Source organism: Emydura macquarii, unplaced genomic scaffold (assembly GCF_026122565.2).
Source record: "Emydura macquarii macquarii isolate MOO-44397 ecotype Brisbane River unplaced genomic scaffold, CSIRO-AGI_Emac_v2 contig_2325, whole genome shotgun sequence".
Classification (NCBI taxonomy): Eukaryota; Metazoa; Chordata; order Testudines; family Chelidae; genus Emydura; species Emydura macquarii.
The window spans coordinates 130,793-132,597 of NW_027132462.1; the positions used below are offsets into that span (position 1 = coordinate 130,793).

The 1,805-nt window shown below is 45.2% G+C and overlaps 1 protein-coding gene across 1 annotated transcript; it reads right to left on the reverse strand.

Annotated features, from left to right (window-relative positions):
- Nucleotides 1–544: 544 nt before the first annotated feature.
- Nucleotides 545–1,547, reverse strand: LOC137161592 (olfactory receptor 51G2-like). The gene has a single exon (XM_067560974.1). It carries the CDS (start codon nucleotides 1,478–1,480, stop codon nucleotides 545–547), a length of 936 nt encoding a protein of 311 aa, XP_067417075.1. The 5' UTR covers nucleotides 1,481–1,547.
- Nucleotides 1,548–1,805: the final 258 nt, after the last annotated feature.

The window sequence follows — 1,805 nt, forward strand, 5'->3', positions numbered from 1 at the left end:
GACTGAAAAATAATAATAAATTCTGTTCTAAACCCAGACCCCATGACAATTGAGTGAGCTTGATCTTGACATATTTTATTTAAAATATGCATAATGAATGCGTGGAGATCCTGGCCACCAGCTGCTGTTGCTTAGGAGATTAGGAGGATTCAACAAAAGAACTGGACGTTTTTACGTCTGACAGGAACACGCAGAGCCGTGTGCAACAGGAGCACAAAAAGGAGAAGAGTTTTGATCTCTTATTTAGTGGTCGTTACCTTCTGCTCCCATTCTGTGGCTGGGAAAAGGAAGGAGAATCTTGTGGCTAAGATAGGGCACCAGTAATAAGGCAACTCACATTTACTTCCGAGCTGTGGCACAGACTCCCTGTGTGACCTTGGACTTTGAGTTACAGAGCACTGTAGAAACCACAGAACCAACTTGTGAGCTTGACCAGCTGGATGCTTTGCTGCCCCAGAGCTGCCCTCTGCACTGTGGAAAGTCAGGATAGCAAGGAGCCAGTTACAGAGGTTTGATTTTCTGGAGCTGCTGATGAACTGAACCTTCACTTGACAAACACCCTGATTATCCTTGCACGAATGTGTTTGGTTTTCACGCTGTACACAATTGGGTTCATCAGTGGTGGGGTCAGCAAATGGACATTACCCAGGACATTCTGAAGCAAGGGAGAAGAGCTCTTCACGAATCTGTATAGCACAGACAAGCCAATCGCTGGCATGTAGGAAAGCAGGACGATGCACACGTGGGAGACGCAGGTGTTCAGGGCCTTGAGGCGCTTTGCGTGGGAAGTGAAGCTCAGCACCGTTTTGAGGATCATAACATAGGATAGGAGGATGAACAGCAAGTCCAAACCCACTGAAAAGACTGTCATAAAGAAGCCATAGATGATATTGACTCTGATATCTGAACAAGCCATCGTCATGACCTCCTGGTTCAGGCAGTACGAATGGGAGAGGATGTTGGCTTGACAGTATCGGTACTGTTTCAGGATAATGGGTAGTGGGAATATTAGGGCCACCCCTCTTATCAGAGACACCAGTCCCATCTTGGCTATTCTTGGGGGAGTTAAGATGGAAGCATATCTTAGAGGGTTACAGATCGCAACAAAGCGGTCAAAGGCCATGGACAAGAGCAGGGCGGATTCAATACAGGAAAGCGAGTGGATGAAGAACAGCTGGACAAAACAGGCATCATGGCTGATCTCCCTAGAGTTAAACCAGAATATGCCCATTGTCGTTGGCATGGTGGATATCAATAAGCCAAGATCTGTGATGGCCAACATGGAAAGGAAAATGTACATGGGCTCGTGGAGGTTTGGATCTGTTTTTATAATGAAAAGAATGACTGAATTTCCTAATATCGAAGTAACATACATTAAGCTGAAGGGGATAGAAATCCAGACATGGACGTCTTCCAGGCCAGGTATTCCGGTGAGAAGGAACACTGCAGATTGGAATTTGGTGTCATTGATAGCTGACATGACACACTGGGCAGGTCTGAGGAGTTTTGAACTTTACTTCCTGAAAGGAAAAATAACAGGAAACTAGATGATATAGAAGGAGATATCATTCTGCTCTCAGTGCAAGTCTAGAGACCAAGAGGTCAAGAAAGGTATGAAAAAACATGGACTTGGATATACACCAGTGATAGGAAGATAGGCTTTACCTGTTCTATACATTCCATCTGAACCACCTGGCATTTGTCACTGTTGGTAGACAGGATACTGGGCTAGACTGATCATTGGTGTGACCCAGTATGGCTGTTCCTACGTACACCACCTATATAAAGATAGGTATTGACAGACT

Excerpts from the sequence above, each read along its gene's own strand:
- LOC137161592 (XM_067560974.1), bottom strand. The coding sequence starts at position 1,480 with ATGTCAGCTATCAATGACACCAAATTCCAATCTGCAGTGTTCCTTCTC.